Below are 26038 nucleotides of genomic sequence, written 5' to 3'. Positions count from 1 at the left end.
ATATTATATGTGCACATCTACATAGTATACATTTCAGCTGTTGTTATAATCACAAATGACCAGATCTGCCTTGCTTCTTTTCTTAGAAGTTACTTTAAATGCAGTATAATTTTGAAATGTCAGAATTTGTAGTCTTCTGAAATGTTCCCCATAATGACCATAGCTAAGAGTTGAATCACAATTTCCTTGGCTTTTATAAACTTATTTTCAGAATATTCCATTTTCAACAGAATAAACAAAAATGATAGGCAGTCTTCCCTTTGGCAGCCTGGTGTCACGGGAAGAGCACTGGATTTGGAGTCCAAGACCTGGATTTAGATCCTAGCTCTGCACTGACTTCCCATATGAATTGAGGCAGGTCCCTTCTCCCCTCTCATCTTTAGTTTCTTCTACTATAAAACGAGGAGTTAGACTCACTGGTCTCTGGTCTCCAAGGTGCTTAACAGTCCCAAATCCTGTAATCCTTGATCCTTCATCCCCCACGTCCCCTCAGCTGCCAGTGCGTTACCATTCTGTATCTATAACATCTCTGGCAACAATGTCCTTCCCTCCCCTCCTCTGTGACTGGAGTTCAGGTCCTCATCTCCTCCTGCCTAGTCAACAGAACGTTGCTCACTGGTCTTCTCGACTCCATTCTCTTTCCTCTCCAAACCTCCCTTCATGTAGCTCCCAAAATGATCTCGTCAAACATAGCTTTAATACCTTTACTCGGCCGATCTACGGTCTTTTAAGTAGGCATTGGTCAGGGAGATAAAATGCAGACTCTTTAGCATGGTCTTCAAGCCCATTTACGTTGAGGCTCAGACCAAAATTTCCCTGTTTATTTCACAGTATTCCTATTCACATGACAAACACTAGAAGTAGCCGGTTCCATTTTGACTTCTGTTGATTCCTTGAATATATGCAGACTGTCCCTTCGACCTGGACCGTACTCCTTTCCCATTTCAACCTCTTGGATTTTTTTCCCTCTCTTCAAAACCTAGGTCAAGTCCCACTTCTCCATGCAGTCTTTCCTGATCCATTCCCAAATCCAGAAGTAATCAATTTCTCACACCTTTGCATGTCTTAAACCCTACTCCTATAATAATAACTAATATTTGTATGGCAGATTAAGATTTACTGAGCACTGTAATCTTATTTGATGCTTACAACCCTTTGGCATAGGTACAATACATGTTATTGTTCCCATTTTACAGATGGAGAAACTGAGGCTCAGAGAGATACAATGGGCAGGCAGCCCACCATTGTGCCTGGGCCTCATGGCCTTTCCACTCTCAGTGACACTTGTGAAACCTGGGTTGTTCCAGGATTAGTCTTTTGGAGCTCAAGCTCGCCTCATCCTGGGGTGAAGCATTGGAGGAGGATCTCAGGGGAGAAGGCAAATATAGTCCAGGAGCTTTAATTAAAATAATTGGTCGGAAGACCCACTTGAGATCTCAATTGGCTTAGATTTGGGAAACCCAGATGACATACAGTGTCTCCCGAAAGTCTTAATGCAATTTAACCTATTGAAGCATAGCACTGGGACTTTTGGGACACCTTGCATTTCTAAACTTTTTATTGTCTTTTACAATAATTACATCTCTAATTAAAATTTTCTAATATTGCTTCAGTCAATAAATGAAGCATACTAGCATTTAAGTCTAAACTACATTGAGTGATTATTAGATTTGTTATTCTCTTCTGTGCTTTTAAGAAGAATCATGTGCATGATTTCTACCAACCTGTTATAATTTATTGGAATGACTCATTATATTATTGCTGGCAATGTAGCCTAGGTCTCAGGAATCATAAGTCAACAAAAATGTATTGCTTGTCTCCAAGTGCTAGGCACTGTGTGAAGTGTCAGGGATCCAGATACAAAGAACTAGCCGTCCCTACTCTCAAGGATTAGTGCTGTCTACGCAGCAGGGACATTTGTCACTACACACAGAATAAATGTGAAGGGAAGAGATACGCATGAACACAGCATGGTTGGGGGCACTGGCATTGGGTGCACAGGCAAGGGCCTCATGTCAAAGGTGGGGCTTGAACCACTTGGGTAGAAGGAAGAGAGGGTCTGTGCGGCAGAGGCAAAGAAGGAGTGGGATTTGGTGGGTGTTTGATGTCGCTGGGACACCCAGATTGAAATATCCGGTGGGCAATTGCCATTGGTGGTGCAGCACTGATGTTTGAGGGAGATGTTAGGGCTAGGTGTTTAGATCTGGGAGTCATCTACATAAGGATAATGATTAAGCCTATGGAAGTTGTTGAGGTTACCAATCAACCCATAACTTTAATTTTCTCAGTGAAATTAAGAGGTGAGGTCCTTAGCTGAGAGAAAGGGTGAGATATGAGAGACTTGAAACAGGAAGGAAACATTTAGAATAGCTTTTGTGGGGCGTGAGAGAGGGAACTATAAAAGGATTGCCATGCTCCAGTGAGGGCCCAATCAAAGATGGGTGACATAAATTTATAATGTACTTTATCCCCACCGTTCAGTAACTTCCTCCAGCTCCATTAAGCAGCCCGCGAGGAGGAGGAGGAGGAGGAGAGGCCAAAAGTGGGAGTAGTCCAGGGCTGAAGTTTGGCAAAGAATGAGAGGCAGTGGGACAGGAGGGCTGGAGAGTCCTGGGTTCAAGTTCCACCTGCATCTATAGAGGGAGTTTCCGCCTCTAAGATTTCTCTTTATCAGTGAAATCATGAGTCCAGTCCTTATCCTCTTCTGGTGTTGAGCTCTGACTGGTCTCATTAAGAAGACACTCCCTGGAAACGTGACTGCTTTGAAAGCACGATGGCTAATAAGATAAATGACATAATTAATGATAGTGTATCGGGCAAATGGATTCTTGCGGATAGAAATCTTACCACCACCATAGTAACAGTGGAGGTGAAAAGGTCTAGGAATTTGGATTCTCTGGTTAAATCAAAGAAAATACATTTGGGCAAATAGTGAAAAGAGCATTGGGTTTGGAGTTAGAAGCTGAGGGCGTCAGTCCCGGCCCTGCCGCTCACTACCTTACCCAAGGTGCTTTCCTTACCCTCTCTGGGCCTGAGCCATCTTTGAAATGTAGGGCTGGCATTAGATAAGCCATGTCTGACATTCCACGAGCCCCAGCTCCTGGGATTCTGGGTCCTCCTCCTGCTGCTGTGTTTGCTATCGGCTTCTGAGAATGGCCTGCATCCTGCCTGCTTCAGAAGCACTCACTGAAGTGAGGCACACGTCCGGCCTCTGCTCACACCTGGCTCGCGTTGACGCCCGCCCTCTCCTTCTGAGAGAGTGAGGCGTGCTCCCGCTCACTGGGTCTAGCGTCTGGTGACACAGCTTTCCCTTCTCCGTCTTTGGACCCACAGCTCCTGCCTGGACACCGGTGCGGCTCGTTGGCGGACGCAGCGTCCACGAGGGCCGAGTGGAACTCTACCACGCGGGGCAGTGGGGCACGGTGTGTGATGACCAGTGGGACGACGCAGACGCCGAAGTGGTCTGCCGCCAGCTTGGCCTGAGGTTTGGCTCACCGCTTTACTTCCTTGTTTGTTTGCTTTTAGCCTTGGGGATCAAAATCCAAGCACTATCCTTTTCCAATCATGCTGCTGAAAGACCAGACAGACTTACAGATCTGCGAAATCATCTGGTCCAACCCCTTGTACAGAGGAGGAAACTGAGGCCAAGGGAAGGATAATGACTTGCCCAAGGTCACACAATGAGCACATAGCATGGGAGGGACCTGAACCTCGCCTTCTACCTCCATCGCCCCCTTGCTCCTTGTGGTGCACTCACTGGCCCTTGGATGGCACGAAGGGGCAGTTTTCCGTACCTGTGTCTCTTCTGGGATCCAGCCAATCGGCGTTTCCCTGGGCCCCTGACACACACCATTCCGTCCTCCCACGTGTGCCTTTGCCCTGACTCACCCTGCAGTCTGCTCACTTCTTATGTACATCTCCTAGTGGGCCCCTCCCTTCCTTCAAGATGGAGCCCAAGCACCACTGTCTACTCCTAGAAACCTTCCCTGGCGCCCCATGGCTAGCGCTGCCCCTGCCAACGAGCTGGCCTTTAAGTCATTTCCACGTCTTTGTATTTATTCACTTTAAATATATTCTGCATATACTGCATGCTCGTTGGCTCCACCATTAGAACGTAGATTTTTTTTTCTTAGTAGGGACTACTTTATGCTTTGTACTTGGACCCCCAGGACTCACTGTAGGTGTTTAATGAATGTGTTTTGATTGACGACTTTCCGGACTGGCTTTCCCAGCAGCCTCTCCTTCATCCTGCATGCTTTGTCAGGAGTCACTCAGCTGTCTCTAAAGCTCTCTGGTTTCTTAGGTCCTTTGCCCTCTTGTTTCTCTAAACTCGTATCCATAATTTTTTTTCTTAATTTCACCATAACATTAAGCATGAACATATTTAACATACACATACCTTTCAATTATTCCCAATGGATGGAATTACTCTGAATTCACAGGTGACTTGGGGGCATAAGGGATATTTATTTCTCTTCTCCCACAGTCATTGAAATATTCATTTTTACCTTTTTATCCTAAATATTATATGAGAATATTGTCTCCAGGGAGCCTCTTGTCCATTGGAAGGAAGCAGTGAAAAGAACTTTAAAATATTCAGCTGTCTTAATGACCCAATTACATAGAATAGCAAATGGTAAGAATACTTTGGGTTGTGAAAATCTTTGCCAAGAGAATAGGGACTGACCTGCGATGTCAGTGGGGGAGGGGATTCCCTCTCTCCCAATGCAGGGCAGCATCTCCCCTGCCACTTGGAACCTCCAAGAGCTCTCTACACCCCTGAGAGTGCTGGGGACTTGCCCAGGGTCTCAGCACTAGTATGTCGTAGGTGGGAACAGTGAGGTCAGCTCTGTACCCACTATCCCTCTGTTTGCTAAGAACCTGATTGTTTTCTCATCCATCAGTCATTCCACAGCATTTATTAAGCACCTATTGGGCACCAAGACTCTGCTAGGGTATGTAGAGATGAAAGTAAAACAATCCCTAAGACCCACCAGACTAGGTGGCAAAGACGGTAACTATGCGTGTATATGAGTCTGCAAAGAGATGCCAGGTAACCTAGGTGGGGGAGGGAAGGCACAAGCACCTGGGAGGATGAGAAATGCTAAAAATAAGTGAATAAATTGAAAAAAAATACTATTAAAAAGCACCCCAGTACTCTCATTTAAAAAGCAGCATCAGCCACCCTTGCCACAAGGACTCAGACATGGGCCCTGACCACAATTCCCCTCCCTTCTGGGCCTCCTCACAACAACGTTAAGAAGCAGATGCTATCATTGTTCCCATTTTACAGATGAGGAAATTGAGGCTGAGGAGGGTTAAAAGACTCTTCAGGGTTACGTGGCTCATTAGGTGTCTGAAACAGGATTTGGAGTCAGGTCTTCCAGACTCCAAGTCTTTACTCTACCCACTGCACCACCTAGCTGCCCCATGGATAATTCCGACGGAATGTGGGCCTGTTAGAAGGAGGCTATTTGGGAGCCAACACCATTGCCCTTTACAGAGAACAGCCAAGGCCTTCCTCCGCATGTCATCGCTGTCTCTGTCAAAAACACTGTTGCTTGGGCCGGCGCCTGGATCGCACTGGTAACGCTTGATTGTTTTGTTCATTGGTTGGTTTAGCGGGGTTGCCAAAGCGTGGTCCCGGGCCTACTTTGGGCAAGGATCCGGCTCTGTCATGTTGGATGAAGTACAGTGTACCGGAAACGAGCTCTCCCTCGAGCAGTGTCCCAAGAGCTCCTGGCAGCAGCACAACTGTGACCACCGGGAGGACGCAGGGGTCTCGTGCACCCCTCTGACAGGTACGCGGGCCGGCAGCGGCAAGCCCAGCCTCGCTCCTCCCATCCCTGCACAGCCTCCAAGAATCTGCACGAAGGGCAGCTTCGATCGGCCCCTTGGAGGCTGCGGCATCTGTCTTCTGGCCGTGCAGACCCGCTCTTCTGGTTCAGAGGAAGTTATTTCACTTTTGTCTTTGTGTCTAGCACGGTGCCCTGCGCACAGTAGGCCCTGAGTGCTGACTTATCAAACCGAATGTGATTGAAGGACGTAGTGTTACTTTGTTGCATGCTGAACGAGCCACACCAAAGAGCAGAGCCGATCATGGTACTTAATAATGCTCATCCATCCGCTGCCCTGTGTCGTCCAAGGCGGATCTCAGAACTGCCCGTAAGACTTTACCTTCAGAGAAGTGGCCGTGCCAAGGCCGGCGGGAGTCTGGTTTCCAGTCACTGGGTAGCAGAGCTGATGACAGAGGACACCTCACCTGGTGACCGCATTAGCTCCTGGGTGCTCAGGTGTTACCTCTGTCGTGACCATTCCCAGACCTCCATATTTCTGGTCTCTCTCCTGGGCTCCTGCCTATGGGACATTACAAACCACACGCCCCAGACGCATCTGAGACTCAAGGGGTCAGAAGCAAAGCTGTTCCCTCTCCCTCCAAGTCTGCCTCTTTTGCAGACTTCCCTACCTCTGTCAAGGGCACCACCATCATTCCACTCCCTCCAGTTGGCCATCTCGCTCTCGCTCTCCCCATGGATCTAGTCAGTTGTTTAATATCGCTCCTACCTCCACACCTTTTCTCATATTAGAGGCAATGAGGTAGCACAATGGAGAAAGTACTGGTCCTGGAAGAATGAACCCCGAGTTCAAATCCTGTTTTAGATGCTTAACTAGCTGTGTGACCCTGGGAAACCATTTAACATCTCTTAGCCTCAGTTTCCTCCTCTGGAAAATGGGGATAATAATAGCACCTATCTCACAAAATTATTGTGGGGATAAAATGAGATGTTTCTAAAGTGCTTTGCTGATCATAAATGCCAGTCACTTATGATTATTATTATTATTATTAGTCTCCTTTTCCCAACTCACACAGTCAGCACTATAATTCAGGTCCTCATCACCTCTTACCTGACCTATTGCAGTTACCTCTTATTTGGTCTCTGCACCTCCAGTCACTCAGTCAGTAAGCATTTGTTGTATGTCAGGTATTGTGCCAAGTGTTGGGGCTACAAAGAATGGCAAAAAACAATCCTGCCTTTGAAGAGCCCCCAATCTAATGAGGGAGAACCTCTCGTCTCCTCCGTATCCATCCGTCTTCCACACATCTGTCAAAGGGATTCCCTGAAGTTCAAGTCTGCCTATGTCACCCCCTAATCAGTCAACTCTAGTGGCTACCTGGTACTTCTTGGGGCGAATGTAAGCCGCTGTGTTTGATGTGTAGAGCTCTTCCTCCTTTTCCATACTCCCTCCACACCCTCTCCGGCTCAGCCAAACATAGTGACCTCCTTGGGGTTCCTCACATGCAACATTCCATGCATGACCTCCATGTTTTTGCACCGATTGTTGCCGTGCCTGGAACACGTTCCTTCTTTTATCTCTACCCCTTGAACCTCTGATTTCCTTCAAGATTGAGCTCAAGAGCCGTCTTCTGCAGGTGGTCTTTCCTGGTCCCCTCTCCCACCCCAAAGTTGCCTTGTTTCTGCTTTGTATGTGTTTTGTAAATACTGTGTCTGCATAGCTCTGTGCCCCCCACCCCACCCCCTGTTAAAATAGATAAGCTTCTTGAGAACAGGGATGGGTTGGCTTTTCTCTTTTTATCGTCCGTCCCTAACACAGTGCCAGGCACATAGTGTGTCCTTAATAAATGCTGGCTGTTGATGGCTCATCTTGACTCAGGGCCAGTACTTAGAGCGCAAAGGGACCTTAGAGGTCATTGAGTCCAAGCCCCCGCTTAAAAATGAGAAAACTGAGGACTTGTCCACAGTCACTCCGCTTGTCAAGGACAGAGCCATTATCACAGACTAGAGGACGATAGTAGAGTAGATGGAGCCTGATTCCTGCACTCAGGAGACCTGTGTGAAGCATTTATTAAGCTCCCACTGTGTGCCAGGCACTGGGCTGAGCACTTTACATTATTATCTCACTTGTTCCTCACAACAACCCTAGGAGGGAGGGGCTGTAATTATCTCCATTTTACAGATGAGGAAACTGAGGCAGACAGAAGTCAAGTGATTTGCTCAGGGTCTGAGGCCAGATTTGAACTCGGGTCTTCCTGACTCTAGGCCCAGTGCTCTATCCACTGGGCCATCCAGTTGCCTGTTTGAGGCCTGGCTCTTGACACTTACCAACTGTGCGAGCATAGGGATGTCAGCTCCCCCATTTGTAAAACAGAGATAATAATCCCTGCCCTCCCTATCTCACAGCCTCCTGGGGTAAGTGCTCTATAAGCCTTAGAGGTAGACAAGTGGGAATGGCAGCCAGAGCCTGGAAGTGTGCCATGTGTGTCATGAGGGAGTGTGGACATGGATGGGCCAATCGGTGCCCAAATCATCAACGCTACAGAGACTGATGAAACGGTTTGTAAGTTGAATGTTCCAAAACCCACTGACTTTCAGCTCCTGAAGGAGACAGATTTGCTTTGATACAGTCCAGTGGTGCCTGTTGCTCTAATAAGTTGAGGATTTATCCATTTCCCATCCTACATTTAGTATTAAGAATTGTCTATTGACATCTCAAGAAAAGAATCTCTCACACTCTATTTCCTCCTTTATTCCTGTCTCTAAAGAAAAGGTGGTCATCTCTTGCCAGTTCTCTATTGGAGCCTTCGATTCCACTTCTTCCCTTCTCCTCCTCCATTTTCCCTCAGAGTTATTTCCCTTTCTGTCTTTCATCTTCAGTCTTTTCTTATCAACTACTCTAACCCCCTGCCTACAAACACGTCTAGGTCTTCCCCATCCCTAAAAAAAAAATCTTCATTGAACCCTGCTACCCCTTCATCCTGTCTTTGTACTGTCAAACTCTTGGAAAGAGTTATCTACACTTGCCTTCACTCCTTCAAGACTCAGTCCCATCTTAGTGCCTCGACATCTAGCTTCCAACCACTGGACTAAAACCACTTTCTCCAAAGTGACCAATGACCCCTGAACTGCTAAATTACAGATGGAGAATCACAAAATTTCAACATTGGAAAGGATCTCATAGTGATGAGCTGGATCAGAGACATCAAACAGGTGGCCCAGAATGCTCCCGAGTCTGGCCAGGAGGAGGTTACAGTGAAACTGGGCAACATTAAACAAAACATATAAAAATACAGTAGAACATGGGTAATGTTCATATGCGGTCCCAAACTTCGCTGTTTCGATTGTGGGAATGACTATCCTTCCAGAAATCCAGTGTCATATCTTTACAGTTATCTCTTCTTTCTCCTTCACTTCCCCAAGCTACTCATTTGTCAAGTTTTGCTGATTCTATCTCCAGATCTTCTCTGACCTCCATCTCCTGCTCTTTACCCTCACAGGCCCTACCCTAGTTCAGTTTCCTATCTCTCCTCTTACCTTAACTATGATAACAGCCTTCTAACTGACCTCCCTGGGGCAGCTAGGTAGCTCAGTGTGCTGGGCCTGGAATCAGGAAGACTCATCTTCATGAGTTCAAATCTGACCTCAGACACTTACTAGCTATGTGACCTTGGGCAAGTCACTGCACCCTGTCTGCCTCAGTTTTCTCATCTGTAAAATGAGCTGGAGAAGAAAATGGCAAACCACTCCAGTATCTTTGACAGGAAAACCCCAAATGGGGTCATGAAGGCTTGGGCACAACTGAAAAATGACTGAACAACAACAGACTGACCTCCCTGCCTCTGAACCTATTTTTCTCTACTCTGTTCTCTACTCTATTCTCTACTCTACTCTATTCTCCCTAAACACAGCTACCAAAATAACCTTTCTCAGGTAATCTTTAAAGTGTTCCTTTCTTGATCAAGTCTTCAGCAGCTCTCTTTTGTTTCTGTAAGCCTTCAGGTCTAAAATTAAGGCTCTCCACAATCTGTTCCTAACCTAACTTTCCAGTCTTATTTCCCCTTACGCCTCTTCACTCAACCTATATTTCAGTCAAACCACCCTGTTCCCGGACAAGCTATTTCTAGCCTCAGAGCTCCCAGCCAGGCTGTGTCCCATGCCTGGAAATGCACTCCCTCCTCACGTCCACTTCTCAGAATAACTGTCTTCCTTCGAGGCTTAGCTCAGGCGTCCCCTTCTACTTGAATACTTCCCTCAGTCACCAGTACTCTCTCCACCACCATTTTCCTTGTAGAATGCTTTCCAGTGCCGGTGAGAACTGAGAACTAGAGAGAGACCTGGCCCATTTGTGAGTCTCACTGGGTTAGGGAGAATAGGGAGAATCTTTCCTCCACACACTCAAGGAAGAGATGACCCTTTAACTCTGGAGACAGAATAGGATGAAAATGGTACAGGACAACTGGAGGCCAAGAAAGAGAAGAGCGCCATGAGTGGCCCTTGTATTGAACTTTATATCCTAGGTTCATGCCTGGGCTCTTGTTTCCCTACTCAGTCAGAGGGTCTCAAAGCACCGATGACATTTTGATAGAGAGACAAGGGATAATCCAGAGACTTCTGGCACCAATCAGGCAAGAAGCGACGAGTGTCTCTTGGCGAGACTAGGATAAGGTGGTGCCTCTTTCTGATCTGAACGCTTTTATTAATAGAACAGGGCAGAAAGTGAACCGTTGTGAACAGAGAAAAGACAACACTCAGTCTACCTGCAGAATGAGCATGTTGACTTTCATTTCTTTAAGTGATAGTTTGGTTTGCTTGTTATGTGTTTGAAATTGAATGAAAAGCAGACAGTCCACCCCTCATAGAGCTGAGAGGTCCATAGGTTTGCATAGTGCACATTTTTGGACTTTTTCAAAGTATTGATAGGTAATGTTGATTTTTTTCCCTCTTGTTTTTTGGTCTTTAAAAAAAGCTGTAAAGAGTAAAGCTGGCCACAGTGTATGGTTTCCCAGCATCTAATTTACATACAAATGATAAGAAAACTTTAGAGATGGGAGCTGGGTAATCCTAGTACTTAGAACTGTTAGGGAACTGTAGAGAAATTGTATATTGCCTAGTTGTGGTTGAGCTGATGGAAAAGTGGATTTTGGTTTCTCACCATAACATTGAAATGAGTCATTTCACACAAGAAACCCTGTTTTAGAGCAGTAGCCTTGGTTGAGATAAGACCTTTGAGGGTCAAGACTAGATCTTTGAATGTATAAGAAGAGTCCTCAGCCCTGGGCCACAGCATGACCTAAGATCTTATGCTGTCAGCTACTACTTGGGAAACCTGATGGGAGGAGAAGCTTTGCTGCTGGGCAGAGCTGATTGGACAAGGAGCTACCTTTGCCTTTTTCTATGATGCCTGAGAAGAGAAAACCGTTCAGAATCCAACCAAGAGAGTAGACCTGGAAGAGTGCTAGTCTTCTAGCTAAGAGTTCTGCTACACTGAATCTAGTCCTGGCTCGGCAGGGCCAAAGGGGAGTGTCCTGGGGCAGCCAGCAGAGCAGAGCAGAGTAGGGCAGAGAGGCTCCGCAAAGGAGTGCCCCTGCCCATCAGACACCAAGGCTCAAGCTGTCCAGAGCAGTGTGGTCCCTACTCATGTCCCTGTGTGCTGGGATTTTCTAAGTTTGTATGTACTTTCCCCTATGGAAACTGTGTACATTGGTGGAAGAGTTTTCCCCCAAGTTTGTTGGTGGAATGCTTTGACTATTCTGGTTTTGTAAATTTAGTTCAGTAAATGTTTGGAATTAGTGTTGTCATCTCAGATGATTTGTTAAATGGAAAGCATTCCTGTGGGGGCTCAAAAGCCACAATTGCCAGTAAAAAATACATAGTTCCTTAACACTAGAGTTACCACTGAAGCCCTAAGGTTGAGTTGTAGTGGTGTGGCCACCCCCCCCCCCCACCGCAAACCCCCAATTTGTCACTGTGAGTACAGGATAGCTGAGCCAACCAGCCTAGAGAGTGGGGCGGGGTCAGATTCTAGGTCTCACATCCATGCCATGCTCACACTGTACTAGCTGGGGTTACCCTTGCACTTTTCTGGGAAAAGAGATTCACTCTATTCTTATCTTCCTTCATCTATTTCCTACTTTTCTCTATCCCAAAAGGACAAAGGATGGAGAAAGGGAAGAGAAAGTCCAACCAGCAAGTCGGCAATATACAATTTTCCCATAGTCCCCAAACAGTTTCTAGGTGTTAGGATTATCCAGCTACTGGTTCTAAAATTCTCATATCACTTGTCACTCATTCTACCTGCAGAATGAGCATGTTGACTTTCATTTCTTTAAGTGATAGTTTGGTTTGCTTGTTATGTGTTTGAAATTGAATGAAAAGCAGACAGTCCACCCCTCATAGAGCTGAGAGGTCCATAGGTTTGCATAGTGCACATTTTTGGACTTTTTCAAAGTATTGATAGGTAATGTTGATTTTTTTCCCTCTTGTTTTTTGGTCTTTAAAAAAATATTATGTTATATGGTATGGTTCTGGGAGGGTGAGGGAGAAGGATACTGTGGAAAACTATACCGATATAAAAAACCCCACAGAAGACATCAATAAAAACCTTTTTTTAAAAAGGAAATAGCTAGCAAGTGCGCTATCCTGAGAAACTGGAAAGAAGGAGGGACAACCCGGGAAGAGAAAGAGATCTAAATTATTGGGGTTGTGTAAACCAGATTTGGATTCTGCCCATGAAAACTAGCTGTGGGTTTGGAGCTACATATTTAATAGAGATGAGAACTTATTACTTAGTTTTTAATGATTGTTGAGGAGAAGAAGGAAAATCCTTGTAATGGTGCCTCTGGTAGATCTGAGCAAGGAGGTAGGAAAGTGTGGACCCAGGCAGCTATTTTTCTTCTTTCCCCCTGAAAGGCCGTGTGCAGTGAGTTTCACCACACCAGAGGGGAAGTGAGTTCCCATGGCCTTTAGACCTGGGCCCAGGCTCAGGGTGTTTGATAGCCTGGCCTTCCTTGCTTGCCAGTGCCACCTAATGGTTATCTTTGAACTATATTTATGCTTGTACACATTGTATCCCACCAGAAGAATCCCCCCTTGAGGGCCTGAAATATTCTCATTGTGTCTTCACATATCCGGTGACTACAAGTTGTGGGGTACGTAAGGTCTAAAGGTTTAAAATTTAGTCTCGCCCAAAAGATGACAGAAACACATGGTGGGCTTGGGGGAGCTATGATACATTGCCAACCAAGAATGTTTAAAGGAGATGTAAGATTGGAAGAGGAGATGGGTTTGTGATGTAGAGAAATCCAAGAATGCCCAATGGACACCCCCCACACATACACACATCCAACCTTCCAGTATATGGAAGTGCTCAAAATGTGAGAACATGGATGGGCAACAGTCTGCATCCCTGGAGGGATTACCAGCATTGATGAGATCACAGATAGACCAAAGTATGAAGGATACCGGATTGCCTAGGTAGCATAGTGTCTTTTGTATGCTTAATTACTATTTGTTGAATTGAAAGGAGTTTACCCTAGAATGTTGTTAGAGTTTTAGTCATTCCTTACAAAGTGTTTCTTCTGCCCAAGATTATTACAAGTGCCATTGAGGGTTCTTTCTGTTTGGGCAGAATTTGTGCAGCACGTTCTTCTGAGAGACTGCGAAGCCTTCATTTTGGTCCTTGGATCTCCAGTGCCTGGCTTTTGTAGTTGTTGAAAGATCAGTCTTTTTCACTTAAATTGTCAGACTCATTTGATATATTCTTCTGGCTCTGGTAATTTTACTTTGCATTGTTTCATATGGATTTTCCCATATTTCTCTGAATTGCTCATTGATTTTTTTGTTTGATTTTTTTTGTTTTTGTTTTTGTTTTTTGCTTTTTGGTGAAGCGGTTGGGGTTAAGTGACTTGCCCAGGATCACATAGCTAGTAAGTGTCAGATGTCTGAGGCCAGATTTGAACTCAGGTCCTCCTGACTCCAAAGCCAGAGCTCTATCCACTGTGCCACCTAGCTGCCCCTTCATTGATTATTTTTGCTGCATAGTTATATCCAATTGCATTCATATATTATTTTTTTTAGCCATTTCCAAGCTGATGAACAACATATTTTTTTTCATTTCTTTGTTACTACAGAGTGTTGCTAGGGATATTTTGTTTAATATTGAGCCTTTGTTTTTATCTCTGACCTCCTTGGGGTGTGTGTGTGTGTGTGTGTGTGTGTACATATGTGTGTGTGTGTGTGTGTATGTATGTATGTATGTATAATAGTGAGATCACAGGATCAAAGAGAATGGACAGTGTCGTTGCTCCTGGCCCAGGATTTATTTACCAAACAACAAAGACCTCACTTGGATGTCATTTGGGGATCTAAGACACAAAGAGATGCCTGAGGCTCCTGAGGAATTTATTGTGACTACTTTGAAATCCTTCTTTATACAACACAACTCTTTGTTGTGTCTGTCCTTCCCCTTGGAATAACCATTTCTTATCTTTTTTCATTTGAGACCTTGAGTTGTTACTAAGCTCCTGTGGCCTTATCCTTTGGAGTCCAAATAGCCTGTGTCTGTGGGCCCGGATGGATGAGGCCAGAGCAAGGAAGGTGCAGATTTCCCACCAGATCCAGTTTATCCCTAGGAGGAGGAGATGCATAGTTGTCTTGGGGCCATCTGTGTTCTTTGATATTCAGGAGATAAACAAATAGGAAAGAGGGTTTTAACTGTTAGAATGGGTGTAAGGAGGGAAATTGGGGCCAACCAAGTAGACATGCAGAATTGATGAGAACGTGCCACAGTGGCAGGTCTGGGCATCCATCTTGTTATCGAGCTTTTCACCCTAGGCCAGGGTAGCATGTGAATAAGAGAAATTCCTTAAGACCCTTTTGGTGAAATCAAAAGGCCTGTTTGGCCTTTCTGGGTGAGGACTGATTCTTGCTTCTTTCCACAGATGGGGCCCTGAGACTAGCAGGCGGGAAGGGCAGTCACGAGGGACGGTTGGAAGTACATTACCGTGGCCGGTGGGGAACCATCTGTGATGACGGGTGGACAGAGAAGAACACCCTGGTGGCTTGTCGGCAGCTGGGATTTAAGTAAGAGTCCTTCTTACCGTACAGCAGAACTCCTGGTGATCTTCCTGTACTAGCTGCTGAAACTCCCAACCTTTCATTGCGTCATGTCCACTCTAGGTCATTTCTTTGGTAGTAAGAAAACATGCGGACCCCCCACCAGAGCACTGTTTTGGAGGAAGAGCTCTGGGTTCAGAGCCTAAGTCCCCCTGCTCCTTCCCACCTGGGTAATCTTGGGCAGGTCACTTCTGTCCCGGGGCCTCAGGTTCTTCCTCCATATAAATAAGGCTATTGGACCGACTGATCTGTAAGGAGGGGCCTCCCATCTCCAAGTCCAGGACGCGGAGAAAAAGAAGAGCAGGAGAACCAGCATATCCACAAGGAGGACTTTTCCTCTCTCTCTCGTTCTCTCTTTCCCCGCATTGATCATAAGAAGACTTCCATAATTGCCCAAGCTGCCGGCCACATTGACGCCCCTGCCTGGCTTTTCGGGTCACTTCTGGGAGAGCTGGCGTGACTAGCAGAGTTTATTCTAGAAGACCATCTCCTGTGGCTGGTTCTTGACCACCAGGGCGGTCCTGACGTCACGGGCCAGAGCTAGAGAAGAGGGCAGAGTTCACCACGTAGCTATGACGTTATCCTCGGCCTCAGAATTGGATGATGAGGGTCACTTTTGGTTCAGGACAACAGTCCTCCTAGTCATGGCCGTGACCTCCAGACGTCCCCCTTAGCTTCCCAGTCTGGAAGTCTGAAAGCCATCAGTCACGCTTCTGTGGGAAATGCTTCATGGCTCACACATGCCAAATTCCTGAATGGTGGCTGTGGGCTAAGAGTTGAATGGGTCTTGTCTCTTGCTTTTCTCTATCTCCCTGCCTCATGCTTGAAAGATAAATAAGATAAAGATAATAATTTTTTCAAAGACAATCATTTAAAATGTTATCTCAATAATTGTACTTGAAGCAGTGGCTTGTTAAGTCATTTATCAGTCGTGTTTGACTCTCGGTCACTCCATTTGGGGTTTTCTTGGCCAAGAGCCCGGAGTGGTTTGCCATTTCCTTCTCCAGCTCATTATATAGATGAGGAAACTGAGGCAAACAGAGTGAAATGACATGATCAGGGTCATACTGCTAGTAAGTGTCTGAGGCCGGATTTGAACTCATAAAGATGTCTTTCTGGTTCCTTTAAAGTAAAACAGTGAAAAGTTGTACAAATCCACTGTCATTCAGGCAGAGAATAGACATTGTCACTACAAACTGAAGCCACCTCCCTGGTACAATCGGAGCAATGAACACAGCGTTCCCTGGGCTTAGATAGCAGCTACGTGGTAATCAGACCCACATCTTTACCTTCCACGTGAAGCCTTTCCTGAGCCCTCCACTGCTTGTCCTCTCCCTCTCAAATTACCTTGTGTCTAAGGCCATCACTAGTCGTCTCGACTCTTGTCTTGTCACTGGACTCCGCTGACTCGGGAGGAGTGAGGCTGATGACTTTGCACAGCTCTGCCTTGCTTAAACCCAATCCACCCACAAGCTAACATCACCCTCGTGAAGTCATTGGTCCTCTCTGAGAAAGAAGGACGAATAACAACATTCAATCTTTATGGACTGGACTTGGAAAGAGGTTTGAATCCTGCCTCAGATACCATCTAGCTGTATGACCATGGCAAGGTCATTTCACATCTCTTGCTCTGTTTTCTCATCTGTAAAATGGGGATCATAATGCCCTGAGCAGTTATTTCACATGATCTTTGTGGGATTCAGATAAAAATATCTGTAAATGCCTTAGAAACGATAGAGCACCACAGGAACAGCAGTTGTTATTTTCTTTGTTATAAAGTCAGTAGGACTTCCTCATTTCCCACTCATCCCACTGTCTGGAATGGGACCATCTTGGAAGGCTGGTCAGCAACAGCTGTGCTCACTCCCTTGAGTCACATGCCTTTTTCCTTATCAGAGATTTCATGAGAGGCGGATGACTTTTTCCAGTTCAGACCAAGAGGCCAAAATCCTTAACAGTGTTGATTTTTCTTTTTAATGTTGAGGGGAGTATATGGACATTTGAGAATCAACATCGTGTGTCAAATGGAAAAAAGGTATCTAGAGTGACCATGAAGAGGAAGAGGGCTCAGCCATCCCCAGTGGGAATTATCTAGCTCACTGTTAATAATTCAGGGACCAGAGAGGAGCATGGGAGTGGATTACTCCAAACATGGATTTTTCCCATTAGAAGATGGAGAGCAATGTTTAGCCTTAATTAAAATGCCTATTTGTTGTTCCCATGAGAAATGATAGTCACCTCCACATAACATTATTCCCTTTGCAACTGCCACGACTGTGTGAGGTAGGGAGGTGGGAAGTAGTTGCTCTGGTCCATATGGAGCAGTCTAGACACATTGCAGAATAATCTGAAGAAACTGCAATGATAATAATATTACTAGCAATAGCTTGCATTTGCATAGTTCTTAAAGGTTTGCAAGGCATTTTGCAGGCTCTCTTACTTTTTAATCTCATTTAATATTTTTACTGGCTCTTATCTCATTCAATAGCTGTAGTTGCAGCAGGGGAGGAATCTGCCAGCATGCTGAATCAATATTTATAGCCTAATTTGAGGTTTATCTCTTATTCCTTTGTGTTTTTCTGGCAGAAGCAGCAAGATTGGGATCTAGATACTTGAGAACGGAAACTTGAGAAAGGAAAAAGGGGACTTTTCATAATCTATAAAGTGCATTATCTACCCCCCAAATAATGACAAATTGTTAATATAAGACCATATGATAGATACTCTGGGGAGTTCCTTCTTCTTAGGTTTCTGTTTCCTGATTGGAAGAGGAAGAAGATGAATATTTAACCCAGCTGAGTAACATGAAATTTAATTAATGCTCATTAATGTTTGGGGTTCACAAGAGGCAGCAGTTATAAAAAACAGTCTTACTTCCTTATCACAGGTATGGCAAACAGGCCTCTAGTCGCCATTTTGAAGAAAGCCGGGGGCCCATCTGGTTGGATGATGTCAGTTGTTCAGGAAAGGAGACAGCTTTCCTTCAGTGCTCCAGAGGAAAGTGGGGAGAGCATGACTGTAGTCACCAAGAGGACATTCACATTACTTGCCATCCAGACAACGATATGAACAGATTCTTTCTGGGTATGTTAGCTCCCTTCCCTCTGACCATCCGGGTTCCCTTTGCCTTGGACCGCAATGAGTTCCTAGCCTGATTTCTTACTTCCAGCATAATCCCATTACCAACTACCATGGCTCATGTTAAGGATTAAATAATTGTTTCTGTCCAGAAGAGTAGGGATTGTAAATCCCAACACTAGCGCTAAGCCCCACTAAGGAGAATCATAGCAATTCACTTTTTAAAAACTTAAGTTTATCCTTTTCTAAATAATAAGCATTTATTTTCTCTCCCTACCCCAAATTAAACAAAAAAAGAAAAAAAAAACCTTGTAACAAGAGTACATAATCAATCAAAATATATTCCCTTATTGCCCATATCTAAGAATGTGTCTCATTCTGCACATTAGTCCATCACCTCCGTCAGCAGATGGGTGACATTCTTCATCATCATCCCCCTGGAATCATGACTGGTGTCTGCATTGGTCAGAGTTCTTAAGTCTTTCAAAATTGCTCATTTTTGGTGTTATTATAGTCTAAATTATTCTCCTGGTTCTGTTGACTTCCCTCTGCATCAGTTTATACAAGTCTTCCAAGTTTTCACTGAAACCATCCCCTTCATCACTTCTTACAGCACAGTAATATTCCATCACATTCGTATACCTTAATTTGTTCAGTCAGCAATTTGTTTTTTAAAAGACAAATTCCATTGCAGCAGGACAGAGATCTCGGACCTCAGGACAAAAGGTTCCATGAGAGTCAAGACACAGCCCCAGGATGAAGCTTTTGCAGTCTCAATTCATCAATCAATAGCATTTAATAAGGCCCAGTTACAAGGTGTCAGGTCTCTACTAAGAGCTGGGGGTACAAAGAGAAAAGGGAGATGGTCGTTGACCTCAAAGGAGATATTAAGGGAGAAAACAGGTACATTTACCAGCACAGACAACATTGTTACAAAATAAATCATCATTTTGGGGGGAGGGGAAGGCACGACATGTCGATAAGATCAAGAAAAGCTTCCCATAGAAAGAAGGTGGCTTGAAAACTGTTTGAGATACTGTGGAGCAAGCGTCTGGCTGGTGTGGAGTGAGAAGCTGAGGTTCAGTCTTGACGCTGTGAACCTGGTGACGGGAGTGTGGCCGTGCGCTGACGTAGGGAGATCTGGAATAGAAGCGGGCTTGGGGCACACTGTAGTATCGGAAGTGATGATGGGACGTCCGGTGTTCAGAATGGGCGATGGGCAGCTGGTGCTGCCAGACTGCAGCTCAGAAGAGTGCCAGGGCTGGAGGTAGAGACAGGCACGTCGTCTGCATCGGGGTGATAATCAATCCCATGGAAGCTGACGCTGACACCGAGAGAGAGGACGTAGAGAAAGAGAGGAGGGCCCAGGACAGAGTCTGCGGGCAGTGTCTGTGAGTGAGCCCCTTCCAGGGAGGAGAGAAATACAGCCGTAGACTCTGCAGGGGCCCACCAGAAAACTACACTGTGGGGAGCTTTATGAAGACTCCACGAAGGGGGAGAAAGGTATCAAATTATCCAAAACTGGGAGTTTGATTAGTCTAAGCACAGCCCACTTTCCCCTGGATTCTCATGCACTTGTGGAAGAGTACAAGGCCCTGGTTTGAGGGTCGTTGGGTACCAACTGTTCTAACTATGACTGCTCGGCAAATCTCCCTTTGTAAAAGCTAACAGATGTCAGCTGACTGATTGGAATTGGGAGGATGTTAACCACTTAACTGGTATTGGGGAGCACATCATATTGGGGCTTGTGAGTGATTGTACTCAAAACTGCCCTGCTCCTGAAGGTTTTCCCTGGGTCCCTGAGGGGAGAAGCAGCCAGCCGTCCTCTTGGAAGGCCCAACCTGGCCACACAAGGCAGGGCTACGGAAGTAGTCCAGGGGAAGTATGCTACACAGTATCTTGAGGAAAAGTAGGATCAATTGATTTTTTTTTTTTAAGATAGAAGAGACCTGGTCATGTTTGTAGGCAGCAGGGAAGGAATCTATAGATAAGGGGAGATTGGAGAGATATAGATTATGGAAGGGGGAGAGACTGGAGAGACAGAAACTGGAGAGAAACAGAAAGAAATTGGAGAGAAGGACTAGAGAGCTAGAGAGAGACACAGAGACTCCTTTTGAAGCCTTCTGAGTGGGCCATTCTTGGTTCAAAGCCAGCTTCTCTGGTGCAGCTTTGGGGCAGCAGCCTTCCCCACCACCACCTGTATCTGTCGTTTGCTGGGCTGGGAGAAGCCAAGGGACCATCCAGAGTTCTCCGTGCCATCCCAAAGCACTAACCCCCGCAATGTTGAGCTACACATGTCCCCAGTAGCTGCCAGGGGAGCTGCAAGCTCTCTGGGTGTACTGCAACCCAACTCTGAACAAAACTGACTGATTGGTGAAAGGTGGGTTGGAATCAGATTATGGAGGAGCCTAAAGATCGGAGGGGCAGTTTCTCTTTTGTCCTGAAGGGAACAAGGAAGAGTCAAGTTTTTGCATAAGAGAAGGGTGTGGTGAGGGCTGTGCCTTGGTAAGGTTGCATTGGCAGCAGTGTGGAAGGTGGAGTAGGGCGAAGGGACAGAGCAGAGAGGCTCAGAAAACCAGCATTTAAAGTGGAACAGGTGAGAAGCAATGAGGTCCTGAGATTACCTGTACCGTATTTTCAAATAACGGAACTGAAAATGTCTTTACTTTGTCTTCCCTAATGTAAGCCCCTCATATATTAAAGCCAAAAGGCATGAAGCATCCTTAGACACACATTTCAGCCTTTCAGATTTACCAGAGTATAGATTTTCATATATAAGCGGCAACTAAATGGTGGAGTGAATAGAGCACTGGGCCTGGAGTCAGGAAGACCTGAGTTCAAATGTGGACTCAGATACTTACTAGTTGTGTGACCCTGGGCATCTTAAGATAAGCCAAGGCAGGTAGGTGGGAGTCAGATTGGGGATATTTTTCCAGAAATAATGCCAAATGGATACAAAAACAGGCACCTGACATATCAAGATGTTATGATTCCTTGTGCATATTTTTTCCTCATCAAGGAGGGATTAGTACCAGATAAAAGCCCTAAAGGGCAAAATATGATGATCTAAGAATGAATTTCAGCTACATTTGTTTTATCTGTGAGGATGCATTTCTTGTCTCGCCGCCTGCAAATAGTTACAAAATTTCAGGAAGTGTTAGTTTGGAATATTTATTTTCCCAATACATATGTGACCGTGCCCATGCATATGAGGAAAAAGAATTGTTAGAGGATTTTCCCACAAGGGGTTGGGGTGATGATGGGTATAATAATTATATTCCCTACCTAAATTCAATTCAGCACGCATTTACTAATCACCTCTTTTGTACAAGGCCCTGTGCACGATGCTGGAGATACAAAGACAAAAGTGAAATTGTCCCTGCGCACAAGGAACTTGCTATCCCATTGTGGGAGACTGCATGCGCACAGATTACAGCATCCAAGGATGTTGGGGGAGAGAGTAAACATTAGTGACAGAGGACTGGGGAAGCTCCAGGGAGGAGCTGAGCCTTAGGGCTCTGGGGATGAGGAAGAATGGCATGCCACCCCCGAGAAGCACAAAGTCCCAAGGAGGATGTTTCAAGTTTGGGGAATAGCTACTATACGCTTTTGTGCACACAATGCTCTGCATACAGTAGGGGCTTAGTAGACATTTGTTGACTTGACTGTGGGATATGATCACCTCTCCCCCCCCCCCCAAGAAAATGTTGCCGGGGTAAGACTATAGCAATTTAGTTTTAAGAGTGCTTGACACAGTGTAGCCTCTTCTGTAGGCGTTCCAATTTTGGCCCTCATTCGTCTGGGGCTTATTTCAGGTCTCCCTATCAGGCTGATGGATGGAGAGAACAAGAAAGAAGGACGAGTGGAGATCTTTTTCAACGGGCAGTGGGGAACAATCTGTGATGATGGATGGACCGATAAAGACGCGGCTGTGGTTTGTCGGCAGCTCGGCTACAAGTAAGCGATCCCTTTGTGAATGTTCACATGTCCTCACTTTTCTGTCTACAGCTAAGGTCCACTTTCTCACTACTTCCCAAGGCGGCTCATTACACTTTGGGCAGCTCTGATGATCGTCGGGACAAACTCTCCGTCAAGCTGAGATCTGCCTCTACAATTTCCATCTGCTGTTCCTAATTCTGGCCTCTAAGGCCAAATAAAACAAGACTAATCCCTTTCCACATAATCACCCTTCAAATGCTTGAAGACAGCTGCCATGTCCAGTCTAAAGCTCCCTCCTTCTTTTAACTGATCCTCATATGGTGTGGTCTCCACTCCTCTCATCATCCTGGTCACCCTCCTCTGGACATGCTTTTAGCTGGTCTATATGCTTCTTGCAATACAGTGCCCACCTTCCTGATCTGCCCTGCTTGGGCGAAACAAAAGACAACTACCCACAACCAAGTAGATTTATACTCAAACATTCAATGAATGATTGATTCCAATAGTACATAAGCTGTTTACAAAAATAGGAAAAGATGGAATCCTACCAAATTCCTTCTGTTACACAAATATGGTCTTGATCCCTAAACCAGGGAGGGTCAGAGCAGAGAAAGAAAACTATAGACCAGTACCCTTAATGATATCAATGCAAAAATTTTAAATTAAATATTACCAAAGCAGAAGACAAAGAGAAAAAAGGCATTTGCCTAATCCTCCTGACAATTACACTAACATATTTGCTCAGCCCAGAAAAAGGCATCACCAAAACCCATCTTGTGAGAATTTCACTTCTGACCTCAAGGTCTGATAAAAGATAGTGTTTTGTCTTGCTGTCAGGTTGAGTGGGGCTTTTAAGTTTTCCTGTTGTTTGAATGTTTGATGATTACCCTAAATCAAAGGGCTTTTATCTGTAGTTTTACCTTCTGATTTCTTCTTCCGGATGTATTACTTAGAATCTTCTTTGTTTCATGACGTGACCTGCATAATGTCATCTCCATGGGCAGAAGTTAAATTGTACCTCAAAGATACTTTCTTAGGCTACTTAAGTGGAAAATTATGGATAGATCACCAAGAAAAAAATGTGTTGAGGGGAGAGAAAGGGGGTCTGAAGAGGTTTATTCTGGACATTTTATCCTTTAAACAAGTTTTTTTCTTTTCAAAAAATATTTTATGAATGTTTACCTACTGAGCTTTGATTTCTATATATAGTCTCAAATCAAGGGAGAGAGGTTTTTTTTTTTTACAGGTTTGTATTATTTTCTAAACAGTTTTAATGAGTATTTCAGGTCTTTAAGGATCTGTGATTTCATTGTGTGAGTATTGCCACCACTGACTCAGAGTGTGGTCCTTTCCTTTTCTGCCTTTGCAGATAATCTTTAAGAGTTGAAGTGTCAAAAAAAAATTCACCACTTGGCCCTTCTGGTGAGTCTCCCCGTTTTTGGGTAGGCTTCTCCTAGAAAGACAGACACACAGCTCATCAGCAGAGCCATTTTTGTGGGGAAGGGCTACTATTTTATGAACATGGGAAGAGATATACAATAATGGAGCAGAGAACAATAGGACAGAAGAAGGAAGTTCACTGGATATAGTGGCCAGGGCCTGGTGCTCCTGAAGAAGCAGAAATTGATTTTCAGTTTAGGTTCCTTCTCCTTCATGGGCAGAGGGAGAGGAGCCTCACAGAAGTTGCTCAGTTAATGTTTTTCTCCAACTTGGAGGTGCAGGAGAAGGGCAATGTCTCTGAGGATGTTCAGGTTGGCTAACTGATCATTGTTCCTCTCAAAACAACAAATACAGTGGCCTACTCATGGTGGCATCTCTTCGAGGAAGGAGCCAGGGGGCTTAGAATGCCTGGGGTCTGAGCATCTTCCCACATGTCACCCAGAGGGAGGATTGCCACAGGAAGTTCACATACCTGCTTCCTTACTCTCTTCTTTCCTTTCCTGCATCTTTCTCCCAGAATTCTCTACAAAAACTCTCCCCAGCAGTCCCACTTTCAACATGTCACAGGCCAATGGCTGTTGGGTGGCATCTCCAAGGCAGCTCTGGGCTACATAATAATGATAGCAAACATGAATAGAGTGCACAAATGTTTGCAAAGTACTTTACACATATGCAGGGTGTCCCGAAAGTCTTAGTGCAGTCAAGCTTACCAGATTTTTGGAATATTCTGTATATTACCGCATAGGTCTTGGTCTTGCCCACAAGGAGAACCCAAGAGACTTTCCAGTATCAACATGATACAAGTCCAATATAGAAATTTATTTCCTCTGGGGTTTCTTGAAAACATATTGTCGTAGACTGGAGTTGGAAGGAATCTTAGTGACCATCAATTCTAAAATCCTTCATTTGCAGATGAGGAAACAGAGGCCCAGAGAGGTCAGGTGACTTGCCCAGGGTCATACAAGGAGCAAAGGACAGGTCTGGGGCATGGACCCAGCAGAGCCATGCTGTAAAACTTATCCCTGGCAGGAACTGCCGGAGCTTTTGCTCGACTGCCATTGGCTTTGAGAACCCAGCACCACCTCCACACGTTGGTAAAGTATTGGAGGAGAGGGTTAGGACTAAGCTAATTGAAAAATAAGCATCTTACCATTTTAGAAAAAAGTCTTGTAGTGAATATTCCATTGTATGTTTATTGTACAGTGGAAAGGTCCTTGGAACTGGGGTCAGAGGACTTTTTTCAAATCAATTCATCTCTCAATTTACAGATGCCATCTGTAAAACATGGCATTTGGACTAGATGACCCCAAATGTACTTTCTAGTTCTAAATCTATGTCCCTATGGGCAGCGCAGTGGTGCAGTGGATACAGCGCTGGGCCTGCAGTCAGGAAGGCTCATCTTCCTGAGTTCAGATCTGGCCTCAGATACTTACTAGCTGTGTGACCCTGGGCAACGATCATAGTAGCATCTAACTCCTGGGGCTGTAACAACAAGAATAATAATAATAATAATAATAATGAATGTTTATATAGTGCTTACTAGGCGCCAGGCACTCTGCTACGCACTTTCTAAATATCTCATTTGACCCTTATAACAATTCTGAGAGGTAGGTACTATTATTATCCTCATTTTACAGATGAGGAAATTAATCTTTTAGACTCCTTGGAACTTTTCCTTTATGTCCCTGCACCAGGTACCTCCCCCGCTTCCTCTTTTCAGCTTCCTTTTTTTGTCTTCCTCCATTAGATTGTAAGCTCTTTCAGGACAGGGGCTATCTTTCTTTTTTTTTATATTTGTATCCCCAGTGCTTAGCATGGTGCGTAGCACATAGTAGGTGCTCAATAAATGTTTGTTACCTAATGCTGACAACTAAAGGAAAGGTTGAGAGGGCTTCATTTTAGATGCCCCCAATGGATATCCCCTTCTCCACTGGAGTCCCTTTCACTCGAGATTTTGAAATTTTATGTAAATATTTACATCTATTTAAGTTTTGACTTTTTTTTGGCAAAAAAGTAACTTGTAGGCGAATACAAGAAAAGGGTCATCAGGGTTGTACCCCTCTGGCTTTGGACAACAATAGTCATCATTAGGCAGCCTGCTCTATTCAAACTAATTAGATAAGTAAATTGTTACCATTCCCTCTCTTATTTACCTAATGGTAAGTTTTTCAATAGAATTTTGTTTGGGTTTAACCTGGACTTGTGATCTCATTTAAAAATTTTTTTAAATTTATTTTTAAATTTTTATTTATTTAGTGTGTGTGTGTGTGTGTGTGTGTGTGTGTGTGTGTGAGATCGATCTCATTTTTTGTAGGGAATTCCCTGTGTGGAAAGTTTCTACCTGAATGCAGATGAGCCGCTCATTTCTATCAAATAGACATAGAGAGTTGGGTGATTTGTCCAGGGCCCCATAGCCACTGTGTATGAGAGGACGGGCTTAAAACTGGAATCAGGAATCTTCTAGAAAAACCGATTATTTTAGCAGGTGTCTGCACTGGCTGAAATCATGAAGAAGGCTAATTCAGAAGATGATAGAGAAGTGATGAATTGTGAAAGGAAAGTAACTTACAAATGAGGGCTGGTTCTAGATGCGTGGTTGATGTATTAGGGAAGGATGCGCGTCCCTTCGAGAATCCAGAAGAGCCCACCGTGGTGATGCTGCTGTGTTT

General features: G+C 44.8%; 1 protein-coding gene across 2 annotated transcripts in view; it reads left to right on the top strand.

The window, feature by feature from the left end:
- The window catches only part of PRSS12 (serine protease 12), a 75621-nt gene that overhangs the window by 27669 nt on the left and 21914 nt on the right, over positions 1-26038 (top strand). For both annotated transcript variants that reach the window (XM_027853759.1, XM_027853758.1), the window contains exons 4-8: positions 3334-3484; positions 5623-5801; positions 14738-14879; positions 17800-17996; positions 21806-21947. In XM_027853759.1, coding sequence (XP_027709560.1) covers positions 3334-3484; positions 5623-5801; positions 14738-14879; positions 17800-17996; positions 21806-21947 — 811 coding nt within the window. The remainder of the gene's footprint in view (positions 1-3333; positions 3485-5622; positions 5802-14737; positions 14880-17799; positions 17997-21805; positions 21948-26038) is intronic.

This window comes from Vombatus ursinus, unplaced genomic scaffold (assembly GCF_900497805.2).
Source record: "Vombatus ursinus unplaced genomic scaffold, bare-nosed wombat genome assembly UNPS02010193.1, whole genome shotgun sequence".
Classification (NCBI taxonomy): Eukaryota; Metazoa; Chordata; class Mammalia; order Diprotodontia; family Vombatidae; genus Vombatus; species Vombatus ursinus.
This window is presented reverse-complemented; position numbering and strand designations above follow the sequence as displayed.